This window comes from Camelus dromedarius, chromosome 22, assembly GCF_036321535.1.
Source record: "Camelus dromedarius isolate mCamDro1 chromosome 22, mCamDro1.pat, whole genome shotgun sequence".
In the NCBI taxonomy this organism is placed as follows: Eukaryota; Metazoa; Chordata; class Mammalia; order Artiodactyla; family Camelidae; genus Camelus; species Camelus dromedarius.
Window position 1 is genome coordinate 27,010,126 of NC_087457.1, and position 17,515 is coordinate 27,027,640.

Genomic DNA, 17,515 nt, shown 5'->3' on the forward strand with positions numbered 1-17,515 from the left:
CAGATAGTCAGAGGATTCATCATCAAAACATGTTTGACTTTACTAAAGAACAGAGGAAAAGAGAATCCCGGATGCTGTCAGGACCATTTGTGATGACTAATTAATGAATTCTGCCATCAGAAACGAGCTGATTGAACATATATTTTTAAAAACCCCAACTTCTGTTTAACAAAAATAAAAAGGAAGTAACAAAACAAAAGCTACTAAGAAAAAGTACATGAAACATTTCTTTTGAAATATACTACCGTGAGATACAAACAATAGGTAAAAGTATGGAAGGTCAATGCCAGATCTCCACCAGGTAATTAAAATAAACCAGTAAGTTGTCCTATAGCCCAGCAATTCCGCTCCTAGGCATATGCCCAAGAGACACGTAAACTTATATCCACAGAAACATCTGTGCAGGGGTGTTTGTAGAGGTTCTGTTTATCATCACTCAAAAGTGGAAACAAACCCCAAGTCCATCAACTGGTGAATGAATAAATGAAATGCGGTGCCTCTACAATGGATACTACTCAGCAATAAAGAGGAGTGAAGTACTGACATAGGGTACAACATGGATGGGCCTTGTGTGACCACGTGCTGTATGATTCCATTTTTACAAAATGTGTAACAGAACAGGCAAATACAGAGAGACAGAAATAAAAACAGTGGCTGCCTGGGGCTCGGCAGGAGACGGGAGAGGGGGAACGGACAGGGACCGCTAACGGTGTTCAGGGGTCCTCTGGGGAAACAAAAATGTCCTAAAATTGGATTGTGATGATGGGCATACAACTGCAAATATACTAAAACCCACTGAATTGTACAATTTTAAACAAGTGAATTGTGCAGTGTGGGTATTATTTCTCAATAAAGCTGTTAAATTGAAAAAAAATAAACTGGCAGATCGAAATAGAAAAGGTAGAACGTCACAAAAAAATTAACAAATCACCTCTTAACAAAGACAAAGTTGAAAAGCACAGTATTATTATATATCAATCCAACTAGCAAAAAACAAAAAATTATAAATGGTAAAAACTTGGTCAAATGGCTTCCAATTTCAGGTTAACATCCAGGGTCCATGCGGTCTCCAAGGCCTACCTGCTCACGGCCAAGGCTACCTCTCCCACCTCCTCGCACTGTCCTCACTTCCTCTTCTCCTGCTGTGGCCACATTTGACTTCTCACTGCTCCTTGACGATCCCAGACCTTCTCTGACGGCTGGACCTTTACGCCAGCTCTTCCTCACCTAACTTCACCACCTCCGTCTAGCCTTTGCTCAAATGTACCTTCTCAGTGAGACTTTACCCCAAATACTCTATTCAAAACTATAACCAGCTCTCCTTCATTCCTCATGCCCTGTCACAGAGCCATTATTTCTAGTTGGATTGATTAAAAAACAACTAGAAGGCGAATTTATCAAATGCTTTCTCTGTATCAACAGGAATGATGAATGCTTTCTGTTCACTCTGCTAGCATAGTAAATAATTTTCAAATCCTACACTGTACTGGTGTAGGATAAGCCCCACTTGGTCCCAACAAACTACTTTTAAATGTTCCTGCGATAAGGTTTTTGTATCTAAGCTTATGAATATGGCTGACTCCCTCCCCCCCCCACCCGCATATTATCTGGTCAGAATTTGGTGTCAAGGTCATATTAGCCTCATCTTCAGGGTGTCTCTGGAATAGCGACAGGGCTAGTCAGATTTTTTTCTTTCACCTTGAGTCATTTTCGATCAATGATATTTTAATAAGAATTTATTCATTTCATCCTCAAATTAAAACGCAATAGTATAAATTTGCTCAAAATGTTCTCTTACTTCTTAAGCATCTAGAGTTTCATCTCTTTTCATTCCTCGTATATTTTTGTTTCCTTTCTCTTTTACTTTTGACTCAATCCTGACAGACATCTGTCAATTTTATTCTTCTTCCAAAGAACTAAATTGTGCTTTTGCTGGTCTCCTCTGTTATAACCATGTTTTTACTTCAGTAACATCTTCCCTTAATTTTATGTCCCTTTTCCAACTGTCTTCAGATTTATTCTGTTGTTCTTAGATTGAAGTCATTACTCATTAATTTTAAGACTTTCTTATTTTCTAGTATATACATGTAAGGCTATAAGTTTTTCTCTTTTTCCAACGCTATTAACACTATTAACTAAACTACAGATGTTATTTGGATTTTGCAGTTTTTCGTCCTTCTTCTATTCCAGGATCCAGCCCAGGATATCGTGTTGTCTTCACCTGTCACGTCTCCTTCGTCTCCTTTGATCTGTGACACTTCCTCAGTCTTTTCGTGTCTTTAATGACCTATTTGCTTTTGCAGGTGAGATGTTTTGTAGAACGTACCCGGGTTTGCCTGATGCTTTGTTGTGATTAGACTGAGGTTACAGACTGGGAGGAAGAACACGACACAGGTGGTGTGTCCTTCTCATCAAATGACATCTGGGTACATGCTTTCAACATGACATCACTGGTGATATTAATAAGGTGATTTGTTTATTTTGTGTATAAATTTCCAGTTTATTTATTTATTTTTTTCTAATTTCACGGCTTTATTGAGAAATAATTCCCACATGGCACAATTCACTTGGTTAAAATTGTACAGTTTCGTGGGGTTTTGTGTATTCATAGTTGTAAACACCTGTCAACCATTTGGCTTGCCTGTTCTATTCTCTTCTCTCCTTTCCTGCTTTCTTTAGTATTTCCAGTGGTGAAGAACTTTTGGTGCCATTAAGTTCCTTTTCGATTTTGTCTGAAACGTGTCTGTCTCATCCATATGCATGAAAGATGTTCTGCTTGTGTATAAAATTCTGGCTGGTGGCATCTTCTCTCTGAGCACTGAAGGTGGTACACTGTCACGCTCCTTCCATCGTCAGTATGGAATTTCAGGTATCTCTCTCTAACTGTTGGACCTTTGCAAATAATCTTTTTTTTTTTTTCCTTTTCCCTCTGGCAGCTTTGAATTTTAGCCATTATATGATTAATTTATAGACGTTCTGTTTAGTTCTTTCCCCTTACACCCTTGGTCATTTCATAGTATCTTTCAGATTCATATTCGCTTCAGGAGGCTGAGTCTCTGAAAACGTAACATGAACGTATTAAGTCAAAGTATTTATTGGGTTTATGTCAAGGAAAAGTGTCAAAATATACGGAAGTGTTGGTCTGAATGTATTCATTATAATACCTATGTCACACAGTTCCACAGAGCTTAATTCGCATGGTCCTTCAAAAAATGAGAGAATGAGCTTTGCCGTCTTTATAGAATCATTTAAAATTGATCATTTAGGAATCATGACTTCCCTGTTCCTGTCTGCGTAGACTGTATATTCTCTCAGAGGAGAAGCTAATTGCATTTAATTTTGTAAAGTGCCATGAGCATGATGAGTATAAGGGTGTTAGGGAATTAAGATGGAGAAGTCTGGAAGTCATGGCCAGAGAGACTGATACGGCAGGTTATCGAGGTGAAGAGAAACTAAATACCTCCTCCCCAACAACACGGTGTCAAAGAAGGATTTCTTTTGAAGTGTAGTTATTTAGCCTGCAGCATGGTGCCCTTGAAAGCTAGAAAAGGAGACCAAAGGAGGCCAAAGTCATTAGAGAGAAAGAAAGAGAGAAACAAAACATTATGAAATCAATAAATGTGATTAAACCTTATAATTTCCAATTATTCAAGGTCTGAGTATGCTTTTTGAAAAAACACTGCTGTGCCGTGAATTTTAATCATTTCCAGCTATTAGCAAGTCTTACTAGAGATAAGAGCAGCTCCTGCATTAGGCAGTGTCTCTCATTTTCTCTTTCAGTCTTGCTTCCTTTCTTTAGTGAAGGTGAGTCAAGTCATACTATTCACTTCATTCAAACCTCGCTAAGACTGTTGCACTATTTTCAGGCCCAACACTACTTACAACATAAATTCATTTCTGGACATCTTAAAAGAATAACCATATCTAATGCACAGTTTGCTGTTGCAAATCTGTATCGCTCTACCTGCTTCAAAACCCTGAGATCAGGAAATTATGGCGAAAGAACTCAGGATGTAAGCTCAGTATAAAGACATCCCTCATGTCCAGTCAAGAGACCATCCTCATTTGCAGCAGTCTGCGGTCTCAGAAGGCGTGTTTCTTTTCACTGGAAGCATGCTGCTGTGACTTTTGTATGTTAGTTACATCATTGGTTAATGTGTCAATTTGCTGTGCACATAAGTTAACTCTATTTACAGTTGCAAACTAACCCTTACATTCAACTGCCATTCTTTTAAAACTCTCTGCCCAAGATTACAAATAGGTGAGAATGTGGATGGCTTTTCTAAGTCCATTACCATTGCAAAGAATAATTCAAGGTGAATTCATATTAACAATGTGTGAGTGAATGTATTTGAGAACAAAACATTGTTATCAACAGCAGTGCCAACTAACCAGCCATGTGTTTGCTCTGGAGAGCAAATAATTTAACCAAAAGAGCATTTCTTTTCTTTTTTGATAAAATTAAAAGTTGGATCAGAGCAGATGCTTTGGGGCTCAATAAATTTCTCAAATGCAACTGTATTTCTAAGTATTTTCTTTTACGCTTCTAACATTTTATTTGTTTGATAAACAACAGTAAAAACTTAATCAGAATTCACTAAAAATTTTCTGCATCAAATTTCCACCAAATCTCACCTTTCTGTAATTTGGGGTATAAGGTAAATTGAAGGATTAGTTTGTGTGAGATAATCCTCTTCCCTATGCTTAGTTCTGTAATGAACAAATGAAATAATAAATTCCAGCATGAAAATCTAAATGTTCCTCTTCCTAAAAAATACAGTTTCTCAAGAAATTAAACACCAACTGCAAAGTTATGAGTATATCATTAAAAGAGCATTAATTTATTCATTTCACCATTTCACCAACTAGAAATAAGATGCCAGGAAGGACTGGCATCCCGTTAGCCCGAGGAGGAAACTGAAGCCCAGTGATCACCAGTACCTATGACCATAACATAAAATAATATAAAACAGATGCTTTAGACAGATGTTTCTAAATACCTGGTTCTCAAATACCTGACCCACTTGCTCTAACTCCATAAAACAAATGAAGCACACCTGCTAATAATTATTATGTTAAAATAATGAAGTATGAAACCAGAGCCTGGCTTTGTCTGAGAAATTATTCCTGTGACTGAAAATGCAGACAGGTCCCGAGACACCGAAGCAATGAAGAGCAGCTAATTCACGAGTTACAATTTCTGTGACATTACTTTGTGAAAGGGACTAGTATACGCAGGGATTTCTACGGGGAAGGAACGCCAAGGAAAGCTAAGTTACCAAAGTCCACGAAACTCTGCTCAAGTCACCCACCCACTTCTGAACGGCTGGGGCATGCTCCACGAGCTGCCCGGCCAAAACACGCACAAATGGCAGAGAGAGAGAGACCATCTGCCCCGCCACGCTGAAACCAGGACACAGCTCAGAACATCACAACGGAACATGGACCATGAGGGCCGATTTGCTAAGGAAGCGCTTCTATCGAAAGGCACCTGCCTGGACAGGGACTGTTAAACGAGCACCCATCCACTAACCGAAGAGATGCTCTCATCTTCCATTGTAGTTGCTTATGAATGTCTTCTACCCTCTTCTTGAGGAGGGCACGCCTTCCTGGCTCATCTTCACGGTCTCACAGTGATGACGTCCATATGAAATACAGGCTTCTGATATTAAGAGCACATTAAACCTGGTACAAAATTAGCTTTATCTGCTGCATTAGGAGACAGGTCTGGGGAATGTGACCACTTGGGATCTTCTGGGATCTCCTAACTGAGATGGGCTTCCCTTCCTTCTGATGGTTATTTGTATGAGATATCCTATCTGCTTTTGTTTTTAAATTCCTCCCTTAGTTTGCATCTTTTCTAAAAGGGGGTTTTAATGGCCAGATTGTGATAGCTTGTTGAGGTATTTCGTTTATAATGTGTCTTACAAGAAAAGAATTGTGAAAAATGGTTAAAATTTCAAAGGGCAATAATAAGTAATAACGTCCTGAGAAGTACACAGCTCAAGGGAGCACTGAAGCTTAACAAGGGTAACTTTTGACAAAATTATCTTCATTTTCTGTTGTTGTTGTTTTTTTAAAGACACGGTATCTGCCTGGCAGATCCCAGAAATGTATAAACCAGCCCATGAGATTCTTGAGAAACGTACAGAGAAATAAAGGTGGACCGACAGAGTTAAGGGCCCATGATACCCTGGAGGAGTGTTTATGGCAGAAAATGACTCTTGTGTCAACGACTTCACACAGTAAGCCCAGAAGTCCAGACTGAAGAGACGTTTGCTTCCAGAAAGTACAGACGAACTTTTGTCACACTTTTTTCTGAGAACAAATAGAAAAGTTTGAGGAAAAGAAAAATCCATTGGATGACACTGGAGAACTAGCAAGGCAGCAGGAACTGGTGCTGAACATCCAGAAGACAAGGGAGGCCTACAGTCAAGACCCACACTTGGCGACGCTCTCCCTTTTGAGGCATCTGCGTGTGCAACAGGGAGGCCGAAAAGCCGGGAGAAGGCAGTTACTGAGGGCCTGGCGCGCAGAGAGGCCTGGGGGGAGACCTCAGGTGCAGCCCAGTCAGGAGGGAGGGGCCCCAGGAAGCATCCGCGGAGCTCAGCCAGGATTCTGAAGTGCCTTCCCCAGAGCAGGGCGGACCGGAAACAGACCCAGCCTGACGGAACGAAGGAAGCCCATATCTCAGACGGCTCAAACCCTGACTGCATGACAGTGATCTGCCCCGAGACTCACTGCCTCTAGGAAGCAGAACTAAATCCTCTCTGAAGGATGACGAGATCATCCCAAACCTCCGATTATCTTCATACTTTTCCATACGTAGTATATGGCTCTTAATTAAAAGCAAGCACCTATAAGAGGTCAAATATTGACCAAAAATCAAGAGAAAAAACTCAGACCAGATTGAAGAATCCAACATATAGGAAATCTAAATATCAGATTAATCAAGATATGGAATTTTAAAATTTTGTTTCTGTTCAAAAAATTATTGTATCGATGTGCGGAATTTGGGCAAGTAACTAGAAACAAAAAATAAACAGATTTAGAATTGAAAAAATACAAATGGAATTAAGCTGAAATCAATAATAAAAGATAAGAAAATCCCGAACTGTTTAAAAATTAAGCAATACATTGATATGAGAGATCATAAAGAAACTGGAGAATATTTTGAACTGACTGATGACAGATACAAAATTCAAAATCGGTGGGATGTTGGCAAAAGCCATGGGCAGAAAGTAATTTAGGGTTTTAAGGGCAGATATTCGAGACTAAGAAAGCCTAAAACCACGTATCTGTCAGTATCTGCTAGAGTGAAGCTGTGTATATTTTCTGATCAGCTATTCCTAGTTGCATAACCAACAAAAAAGTGTACATATGTGCACCCAAAATGTGTCATAGGCACAAACGTTAAGGCTTAATTTTTAGTGATCAGAAATAGGAATAAACTCTAACGTACATCAACAGAAGAAGAAATAAGAATTCATGGTATGTACACAGAAGTGGAATGCTTTACAGCAATAGAAGTGAATGAATCTCGAAATGCTGACAAAAGAAGCCATCAATAATTTATGTGGTAGCATTCCAGTTTCACAGAGTTCAAAGCAGGCAGAAAATTAACTTCTAGCACGGCTGATAAAGGTGACCTAGTGTCACCTTTAGGGGGAAGGATAACACTGCTGATGAGGGACACCATGGGGGCTTCTGGGGTCACGGTAATAATCTCTTTCATGCCCTGTATATTGGCTGCATGAGTTTATTTCCTCGGTGAACAGTCCTTAAGCCTCCAAAAATCATAAACATGCTCTGACCTTAACAGCAGTGTGGTCAAAAAGAATTAGGGTAAAGCTCAGCAAACTGCCCAGGAGGAAGTGTGAGGCACTAGGACAGTGACCTAGAAAAGGGAGTGACTTGGTGACGTGAACTGGGGGCGTCCTGAATATTGGGTTGTCTGATGAACCAGGAACTAGGCTCAACTCTGGGGACATACTTCAGTACAATAAAGAACAGTAAGTTTCCGAGACTCAAATTCTGATGCAATATACTAACTGCAAATAATAAGACTGCCCAGTGACGGAACACACTCTTGTCTCATAACAAGGACAGTCTCAGCAACTCACACGTTCTAGCAGAAGCAGGAAGACCACCCATCGAGGACAAGAAAATCCCAAACTGTTTAAAAATTAAGCAATACATTCATATGAGAGATCATAAAGAAATTAGAAAATATTTTGAACTGACTGATGACAGACACAAAATTCAAAGTCTGTGGGATGTAGGCAAAAAGCCATGGGCAGAAAGTAATTTAGAGCTTTAAGGACGGAGGGGGCCCCACACGGAATGGAGATGGTGGATGACCACAAAGGTCCCTCCTGGATTCTGTGCACACATGCAACGTAAAACCACAGTATAAAAAAACAAACAAACAAAAAAACTTACCCTTAATCGTGTAGTGGAGATCTCAGCTTTTAAAATATCAGGGTCATATTTAGTACTGGACGAAGATCCTGAGAATACTTCCAAAGGGAGAAAAGAAAAAAAAAAAGGTAACTTGTACAAGCTGCACAGCTAGTTGTCAACTTGGAATGTACAAACTCTAAAAACAACAAGATTTACATGCTTCTGTGGATACTTACTTATTTTTATTACTCCTTTATTGTCATTCATCAGACACCTAAATATAAAAAGTCATCTTCAAACCTTTATAATCTTTTTTTTTTAAACTCAAGAAAAAGGAATGTTATAAAGACCCCAGTGCCACATTGTTTTCGGGATTTTATATCTATGGATACAATGTTAGGGGAGCTCATTGCAGACACCATTTATCAGAGCTTTGCATTACCCAGAAGCTTGTCATTTCAGTAGAACTTCTGAGGCCATCATAGCTGCTTCTTTAAGCAAGGCCAGCTCCAGATTATCCGTTTTTGCAATGAGAGGGAGGTGGATGAACTCAGGTGGGCAAAAGAAACTTCATTCTAGCTAACAGCTCCAGTTTTAGTTTCATCTCACTAAAAATATCGTACAAGAGTAGCCAAAAGGGCCAAATTATTCGCCCTGATCTGAAAAGGTAAAAATTACTCTCCAAATGAGGAGACTTTTATCTGGAATGGGGTCGAGGGGTTTTACTGAGAAACCTGACCTGTGCCCTCACCCTCGCGTGGCCTTCAGGGACTCCTGCCGAGGAAGAAACAGGACTCAAACTGGAATCCCACAGAAACCCCAGTGGCCTCTATTACCTACGACTTGGTGCCCATTTCTAACGTCTGAACAGCCACGCTGTACTTACAGCTGGTGCGAGAGCTCGACTTTTCCTTGTAGGCATCGTTCAACCGGACGTATTCATCCAGCGCCAGAGCCAGTCTCTGCTCCTTCACGTGGTACAGCTCCTTCTGCGTCCGGAGGGCATCCTGAGCCACCGAGAGATAGTCCTTGAGCATCTTCTCCTGTTCCCCCCGCCATTGTTTTCTGGGGTCTTCAATCTGTGTGGTTTCTGAAAATACATCAGGGTGGGTTGTTTTTCAGATTTTAATTATGGCTTTTTGGAACTGGATTTAAGCTTTAGAAAAAGTAGCCATCTTTAATTCTTATGTGCTCTAAGTAGTTTACTAGTTTATTAGTATTGCCAAGTGACTTCTCCAGAAACTTGATACAGTACTGGTTTTATTTCCCCCAGTCCCACCCCATTCCCACCCCTTTCAGGTCCTTGTCAATAATGTACTCTCTCTGGGAATCCATCCTACACAGTGTTGCCAGAGAGAGATTCCATAGCTGCGATCAGGCCGTTCCTTTCAAGAACTCTCTGGCTCCCCAGTACGTTCAGAGTAAAAGCCAAGCTATTTATGCCGGCATTCAAGGCTGGTAGGATCCGAACTCAATCTACTTCCCGTGGCAAGTGCTTCTGTTCACTTACAGCAGGACTCCTGCCATGCTAGCCTCGACATCAGCGCTACTCAGTCTGGTCTGCAGACCAGCACCAGCCGTGAACTCTGCCTCATGTCCGTGACAATAAGGATAGAAGTCAAGTCCCAGACAGCAAGTGCAGAAATCAAGGGTAAACATTTTGAAATGTTTACAGTAATTTCACACAGTTATTATATATCTGGTGACTCTAATAATAACACTAGGGCATGCATTTTGTATTTCCCTTTTTTTTAATCTTTTCTAATTCATTCTGATTGTATTTTATAAAAATATCAGTCAGTCCATAGTGGATCAAAAATTTTAAAACAAACAAAGAGAACAAACCCTGGCTCTGGGTTGAGGAGCACACCACCAGGCACAGCTCTCGGTTCTGCACTTCCGCACACGAGCATCACGCAGAGAGCTCTAAAGTGAGCCCCGGGTCAATCAGAATTTCTGCAGGTGGAACCCAGGCAATGGTAGGTTTACAAGCTCCTCCAGTGATTCCCAAGAGCGGCTGCGGCTGAGAGCCTGTGCTGTGCAACAGCTCATACACTGCCTCCTCCAAGAAATTATGAAACTGTTCAAACTATCTCATCCTAAACTTGCTCAAACCTGCCTCCCCGGCCTCACCCACTCCTCCCCAAGGAAACCACAGGAAAGGCTCTCACCCATTATGTTCTCCTTCCCTCCTTCTGCCTCATGACCAACCCGGTGCTTCCCTATGTGGTCCTGCCTGCTGTGATGTGGCCCCTTCTCTTGGGAACTGTAAGGAGGACAGCTTCTTTCGATGGCACTGACCTGTGTTGTCACTCAGTCACCTGGAGAAGTTAAATCCCAGGTACAATCAAGACAGATGGGTTGGCTATCCAAACGTAATACGCACATTCATTTCATATATATATATATAACTCCAGGTATGGAATTCATCTTCCAACAAACAGAAATTTATGGTCTTAAAAGAGCGTTCATAACTGTGGATGACCCACTACCCTCCTCAGCTCCTCCTATTCCTGCCCCTAGAACATGGGCTGAACCTTCCAGTGAACACCACCCAGATGAGGAGGCGGGATGTCACTTGAGACTAGGTTACAAGAGGTTGTGACCACTGTCCTGCTCTCTCTGCCTGGATCTTCTTGGCATTTTTGCTCTGATGAAGCAAACTGCCATGCTATACACCATCCTATGGACAAAGCAAGGAAGGAGGGGGGAGACCGGCCAGCAGCTGACAAGGAATTGAATCCTGCCAACAACCACGTGCGTGAGCCTGGAAGCAGACCCTTCTCCAGTCACTCCTGGAGGTGAGGCAGCCTGGCCAACACCTTGAGGACAGCTTGGGAGAGACCTGGAGACAGAGGGTCCAGCTCAGCTTCGCTGGGATTCATGGCCCACAGAAACGATGAGATAACAAATGTATTTTAAGCCCCTTAATTTTGGGGTAATTTGTCATAGCGAGATGTAGAACTAGTAAACTAATCAAATAAAGAGATGATGCAAATTGAAAATGTATATGAAATAAACTTGAAATGTTTATGTTATAATAGTTATAGTAAGATATGTGCTCCCAGCTCTCTCAATACCTTTATAGGTTTCACCTAATCGTATTTCCCCACATACTGGTGAACTGGCGTTCTTTCAATAAAATACTTGTCAACGGCTAAACTGACACAAAACAGTGAAATTAACACTGACTGACACTTAAATGAATAAAGTACAATGATAATAATAATGATAATAATGAACTATCGCATTTGTTTTGGACAGATCAGAGAAACCCTTAAACACCGTACGTTACATGAGACTCAGCAGGAAGCAGCGACATTTCTGAAATACCGCACCACTCAGATATGAACTACAAAAGAGGTTCCCAGAGGCGCCTTAGAAGAAGGCTTCACAAAGCAGGACTGTGCCTCATCTCCATCAGTTATATTTGCCAAATGGATTGGTGAAGAATATTTATTAAATGTAAATACTCAAAAATACTCATTATACAAACATGGTATTTTTTTATTAAGACCCGATGGTCTTGGGAGATCACTGTATTATAATGCAATATAATTTGCATGTTGTCTACTATAGGAAACAACTAACATGTCACCTACTGTTAAAATGTCCTGGACCTCAAGGGAGTTCACATCCCATCAGTTCTGCAGATGTGGAAGTTTACAGACAGAGAACACACTGTGAGGTACAAGAGCTTATCAGGGGAGACAACATGAGACTCTTCAAAGGAATGTTATTTCTGTCTATCATGCATATTTCTACTCTTTCTGCTGTGCTCGGGAAGAATGAATGAAATGAATACGAGAGTCTCCTTGTGTAATATAATCCCGGTTGAAGTGAATTGAAAATATATTGAAAACTGTGTGTGTGAATCAATATGAAAAAGTCTGGAAGGATACACACTAAAAGGTTTAGAATACTTAGCTATCTCGAGTGGTGTGAATATAATTTCTTTCTTCTTTTTATTTACCTATATTGTCCACTTTCTCCTATGCACATCTATTACTTCTATAAGATATTTTTTAAAATAGGGAAAAGAAAAAAAGGTACAAGGTAACGAGGGTCTGAATTAGGCAAATGGCAGCAAAAATGAGGCTGAAGGAGCAATCTGAAATTATATTATAAGGGGAAAAACCAACAAGAATTGGCAAGATGATTCTACATTTTTCAATTCAGTAATCGTGAAGACTATAGTGTTTCTAAAAATAATAACGTCAAAGGGAAAACTGAAGAATCCCATTCTGTACTTGTTTGTTTTGCAGCTTTGATGGCAAAACAGGTAGCACTGCCCTATAACTGGAAAGGTTTGACAACCATCAGGACAATCAGAGCCAGAAATACAGACAGAAGAGACATCTGCACAGTAAAGGCTGAGGACAGCACTGCTGTAGACGAAGGACAGCCGGCCGGGGAGGAGGGGACCGAGAAGAGAAAGGGACTCTCAAAAGGAATACGAGGCAAATGAGCAGAGAAAGAAGGAGCAGTCTGGAGGAAGGAAGATATCAGGCTGAAGGAGAAAGGCGTAGCCATCTGCATCAGCTCCATGTCCAGGTGGGAGAAAAGGATGGCCGTGCCTGAGGAGAGGTCCCTGAACTTGACCGCTATGTGAAATATGCAGAGCACCACACATGAGTGATGCTAACTAGTGAGTGTTAGCCTCACTTACTAGCAGAATGCGTTTTACTTAGATATTTTAAGTATTTAAATTTTTTCTTTATAAACTATCCTAACAGTTTATCGTCTTAGGAAAACATAAAGGATAAAATAAGACAGAGATGAAATAGAAGGGCCGAAGGTTTATTTCCTTTCTTCTAAAGGAAACAACTCCATATAAAATATCACATACGCCTGAGGAGTCTTCATCAGTCCTGAGCACACGTGTTGCTTCAGAGCTAACACGGAGGAGCTTGGTTCAGGGTAACACGAAGGGCACACCATCCCACCTCTCCCACTGATCACAGCAAAACGGCATACATAATACAATAAGGGAAGACTCTAAAAAATAAATTAGAGCAAGAAGGACCGTGGAAGGAAATGAGAACTCCCAGAACGGCAGTGAGCGCCCACCTCTGTTGTTGGCGTTATACTTCCCAGGTCCTCTGGAGCTGCACACACAGGTACAGACGAACAAAGACTCCAACACAAAACCGACTCTTTCTTGCCAGAGGACTGGAAGGAAGGTGGGTGTTGCAGGACAAAGCTTTCTGGAGTCTCCCACGGTCACGCCAGACGAGCCCCAGGCATGGAACCTGCAGCCCATCCCAGGCTGGTTTCCTCCCTGACTTGTCCTAAGACACACGCAGCCTGGGAAGCACCCAATTGTGCGGCGAGCCTGAAGCCCCAGCTCACCAGCCTGAACACCAGAAAAAGGGGGTCCAGGGGGCGGGAGGGAGAGCACGGGGAGAGATGAGAGCAGAGCCCAGCCCGGGAAGGTCTGTTTAAGCTGGCTGCCTGTTTTTAAATTGGGATGTTTGCCTTTTTTAGTGTTGATTATCAGGAGTTCTTTATATGTATGCCCTGGCTATGGGCTCTGTCAGATGAGTACGAGTATTCACCTGTGATATTGTGTGTATCAGTAGTACATTCCCTAAAAATACAGTGAGTGAGAGATTCCATCCACAGCACTGAACACACACTCCATTTGTCTCAAGCTCTAGAACAGGCAAAGCTAGGCTGTGATGACAGAAAATCGGAAGGGTTTGCAGCAGTGGGGGAGGGGTGACCGGCAAGGGGCAGGGAAGAGCTCATGGCAGGCAGGGTGAGAATATTCTGTATCTTGGTTGAAGTGGCTGCTACAAAGGAGTATACAACTGTCAAAATTCACTGAATACACACTTAAAAATCTGCATTTTCTTATATGTAAATCAGACCTTAATTACTAAAAGACAGGAAAAAAATTAAGGTACAACTCTGACCCTACCAAAAAGTGATTTACTTATGGCTGTAGTGATAACATCAAAACCTTATAAACTGTACTTCATAATTACCTTCTAGTTAGTTATACGCATCCCGCCTAGACAGGTACACCCCCACTCCACATACACAGCCACGACAAGGGGAATTGTATCATAAAACACGGAAGGCCTAAACTTTCATTTCAAGGTCAAAACTTTCACTTCTAGTATTTAATAGTGTTACATAGAAGTAGTACTAAACAGCCAAACATTTGTTATTTCATTTTTTATTAAAATAAAGAGAAAATAATGCTGAAACTATACAATGTCAAGACACAACATATGTGTGGACCAGCTGTTAAGAGAAGGTGATACCATTTGCTCCCTAAACTACTTCTCAGGAATGTCTTTAAGATTAATGAGATAATGGACTAGATCCTTTTCAGTGGGAAAACTGCTTATTGTGGGAAACGGGGGCACTTTAGAGCACAGTAAATCCATCAGGCCACTGGGATCCATTACTGCACCAAAGCAAAATGGCAGACTGAAAAATTTATATCTTGATAACCAAGTTTTTTAATATTCAGAATGGTGCTTTCTGAAACAAATTTATACTTGCAATACAGTTTAATTTCTTTAAAAACAAACAGAAAGCTTTCCATCTGTGAGCTGAACAGCAAAGCTCCTCCTTCCTTCTCACAGGTAAGAGTCGATCATCATACCAGGCACCCAAAGATAGAGAAATAAAGATGCCCCCAGGGAGCTCATTATTAGTGAGGAAAAATACACAAATAAATAATTTAAGTACAATATGACAAATGCTTTTTAAAAATCCCTAAGGACCTGATACTTTAGAAATCCCAGCACAGGCACCGACTCCAGCATGGGGGCGGGACTTGAGGTGGAGGGTCAGGGGCCCGAGAAGGCCCTCGGGAAACAGTGGGGCCTGGGCAGACGGACCCTAGAAGGAAGGGGCAGGTGGCGGGAAGGGAGGATCTAGAGGCTGAGCAGAGCGATCAGGGCTGGACCAACAAATGCAAAGAAAGGCAGGAAGCCCGGGAAGCCTGGGGCACAGCTGGGGCGTCACCAGTGCCAGGGCAGGGCGAGGGACGAACACGGAGGCAGTGGGGCAGACTGGAAACAGCCTTAGAGTAAGGAGTCAAATACATGCGTCTGGAACCCTGGACGAGACTTAGACCAGTTTGGCAGCCATCAGCCTCAGGGAAGAAACTGAAGTCATCACTCAAAGAGATCTGCGGGATGCCCCGTGCCCGCCTCCCTCCGCCAGGACAAGAGAGGCGGACCCCGACCCTGAGGCACAGCGGCCGAGGGAGGAGGAGCCAGATGGCTCGTGGTCTCCACAGGCCCCAGGCCTGCGATGGAGAAAACTCATGTCCTACAAAGGCGAGCAGACAGACAAACAGACGGACTCCTTTCTCCCTCTCTGTCCCCATAAGCCCAGCTCCATACACAGGCCTCAAATTCCAAAATGAGCATTGCAGTTAAATATCAGTCACTGAGAAAGTAGGGTTTTAAACTGTAAAATGTTCACTCTTTTGCATGACTCTATATTTGTAGGGAATTACTTTTCTGATATGTCTGCTTTTACCAAAAAGAAAAAACTTACTATTTATGTGATCGATGTAGTAGACACCAATTTGAGGGTCGAAGCCGGCTTCCCAGCCCCAGGGCAGCTCATCCCCAACACAGTCGGCAAAGGACAAGGGCTTCGTTAACCTGCAACAAACCAGAATCAAAGCACAGGTGATTCCTTCCACCCAAGCACATCTGCCAAAACGCAGCACCCTAACCACAGGTGAAGCGTCCAGGTTGCATTTTTGCTGCTGTTGTTCCTGTTTCTAGAATTTCCACTGCTACGTTTGAAAACTTAGAGAGAAAAAGAAAAACAAGGCTAAAATGCAGAGATGAATATCCGAATAAGTAGCAATAAGTCATAATAACCTTTCAAAAATTCACAGCTTACGACTGGGAGATAAAGCTATATAATGAATCAACAAGGCCAAACTCAAATCAGAGAGGACTCCAAGCTGAGAGTCAGGAGCACTAGGGTCTAGCTCTACAGCTAAGTAGCTAATCCCACTAAAAAGAAAAATTTGCCCCAGGAGTTGAGCACGGAAATCATCACAGCAGTACCTCTAAGGCGGGACATACCCCAGCTACACTAACTTCAGATTCGGACGCTCTATAAATGAACTCGACCATGAGTTCCCTAAGGGCTCTCCTTGAGGGGAAGGACAATAGATCTTATTTTTATAAGGACCTTGTACATAACAGTCCCTCAACAAAATGTTTAATGGAACCAAATACACAAAGCATTTATACGTCAGTGTGAGCTCGCTTTTTGAAACCATTTGATACTTTGTCTTCAAGCTTTAAAACTAATGGAGAAATTAGTTATCTAAGCAGAGTACAGGTTTCTGACTTAATTCTGGGTTGGCTTTCTCTCTCACCTCCTTCACTTTTGCTTCTGAGATGTTCCCTGGCTGTCGGAGCAGCCATGGGCAGGCCAGCACTGCAGAGCAGTCAACCCCCTGCTGCAGGTGGCCAACCTCAGTGACATCTCTTCTAATTTACTGCGCTGGCACCACCAGCACAGCTCCTACGTATGAAATCACTGGAATCCCTCTGATCCTTGCTAATGAATATCAATAATCTCATAGCTCAGCTGAATTACAGGTCATTTTCAGAGTCACATCATTCATCAGAATAACCACCTGCGTCATCTACCCTTCGGAAAGCTGGGGAGAGACACATGAAAAGGAAGGAGACCCTTTCTTCCCAGGTGTGGCCTGCAACAGCCCTCCTCCAAGGACATGAAACACCAAGGGGTGAAAGGAGGGAAGATCTCCTTGTCTCTCAGCCTTCCCAAAGCATGAAGTCTGCCCCTGCAGATGGCTCCAGGGGCACTGGCTTGTGAAAGCAGTCCAGCCGACAGAAGTGAAAATGAAAACCAGCTCGGCCGCCGACTCCCTGCCAGACCTCCTTACTGGGCACCTCTCTACACCTGAGTCCTTCTCTTAATTTTAAGTGGTGCTCACACCCCCTGTCTTCTCCCTGCAATTTAACTACCTCCTAAGATATAAAAAGGGATTAATTTAGAAAAGTGTCTAGGACATGGTCAAGCAGTCAATAATTAGTGATTATTAATCCAAGCACGACACGTGAATTCTCTCTCTTACTGTCCAGGGGAGCCA

General features: G+C 42.1%; 1 protein-coding gene across 1 annotated transcript in view; it reads right to left on the bottom strand.

The window, feature by feature from the left end:
- Positions 1-17,515, bottom strand: part of WWC2 (WW and C2 domain containing 2) — a 129,876-nt gene that overhangs the window by 52,060 nt on the left and 60,301 nt on the right. The window contains exons 2-4 of the mRNA XM_031440336.2: positions 15,928-16,037; positions 9,290-9,493; positions 8,443-8,519 (exon numbers count right to left, since the gene is read on the bottom strand). Of these exons, the coding sequence (XP_031296196.2) occupies positions 8,443-8,519; positions 9,290-9,493; positions 15,928-16,037 (391 nt within the window). The remainder of the gene's footprint in view (positions 1-8,442; positions 8,520-9,289; positions 9,494-15,927; positions 16,038-17,515) is intronic.